We start from the raw sequence: 945 nt of genomic DNA, 5'->3' as shown, positions 1-945 counted from the left end.
CAAAATACGCTTCCTCATACACGTGCGCTAACGTGTAAGCCGAAGTAGTGGGCACACAGTGAGCCCATTACAGGCACAAACTGCACCTGCGTACAGCATTTACGCAGTGCCGCTCCCACCGAAGCCATTCTATGAACTTTAAGACTATCAAGAATGAGCAGTCGGCATCCATCAACGCTTGGCTGCCAAACTTATCAAAACAAGGTAAAATGTTCATCAATTTTTTTTAATAAAAACAAAAAATAACATTATAAACTTACCCGCTCAATCCATTGCATCATCACTTGTTCGTTGAAAAATACTTTTTTTGAACGATATGCTCCGCCTGAGGAGATCCAAAGGCCGGATCCCACACTTCTTGAGAGACTGGGCCTCCGGGTACCCCAGTGAAAACTATCAATGGAGCGAGTTTGGCTCCTGTGGCCGACGCAGCAAGAAAAACCTATGCTCTGAATTTGATTTCGCTCCCTACTCAAAAAAAAAAAAATAGATTAATGCTAAATTAAAAAAAAAACTAGCAGTATTTGTACCTCGCGGCACGTCAATTGTGTGATTTCCAGTGAAATCTATAGTCGTTTTGCTGGCCATATCGATGTAAATGGCTGTTTGGTCCATATTATTTATGACGGCGAGCTTGCCGTCTCCAGGCTCGGATGCCAGAATGCCATCTTCTTCAATTACGTGCTGGATAGACTGCGAAAACACATTGCCAACAAGCTAAACTTTGCAATTAAAATAAGTTCGGTAGGAAACAATATGCACAGTAGAGAATTATTGTTTTATCTCCATGTCAGGGCGCTTCTTTCTGCCCTTGTGAGTAATTCGGCGAACCGTAAGGCGGTTGCGCTTGAGAAAGCGCTTTAGAAACGCTAGATTTCCGAGCCGAGTGCGAGATTTAGCTCGCTCAGGATCGTAACGAGCAAGCATAATCAGCATGCACGCCAT

General features: G+C 43.6%; 2 protein-coding genes across 2 annotated transcripts; both read right to left on the bottom strand.

Annotated features, from left to right (window-relative positions):
* Positions 1-14: 14 nt before the first annotated feature.
* On the bottom strand, positions 15-278 carry PPTG_20927 (hypothetical protein; the record flags this gene model as incomplete). The annotated part of the gene is made up of 2 exons (XM_008894354.1): positions 15-182; positions 261-278. 2 exons carry the CDS (start codon positions 276-278, stop codon positions 15-17), a joined length of 186 nt encoding a protein of 61 aa, XP_008892602.1.
* A 164-nt stretch (positions 279-442) lies between these two features.
* PPTG_20926 (hypothetical protein) lies at positions 443-945 on the bottom strand (the record flags this gene model as incomplete). Its single annotated transcript, XM_008894353.1, has 3 exons — positions 443-468; positions 531-693; positions 832-945. The coding sequence occupies 3 exons, from the start codon at positions 943-945 to the stop codon at positions 443-445; spliced, it is 303 nt and encodes a 100-aa protein (XP_008892601.1).

The sequence above is a fragment of the Phytophthora parasitica genome (genome assembly GCF_000247585.1).
Source record: "Phytophthora parasitica INRA-310 unplaced genomic scaffold supercont2.2, whole genome shotgun sequence".
In the NCBI taxonomy this organism is placed as follows: Eukaryota; Oomycota; class Peronosporomycetes; order Peronosporales; family Peronosporaceae; genus Phytophthora; species Phytophthora nicotianae.
Note: the sequence above shows the minus strand (reverse complement) of the source record. Positions and strands in the feature narration are given on the sequence as shown.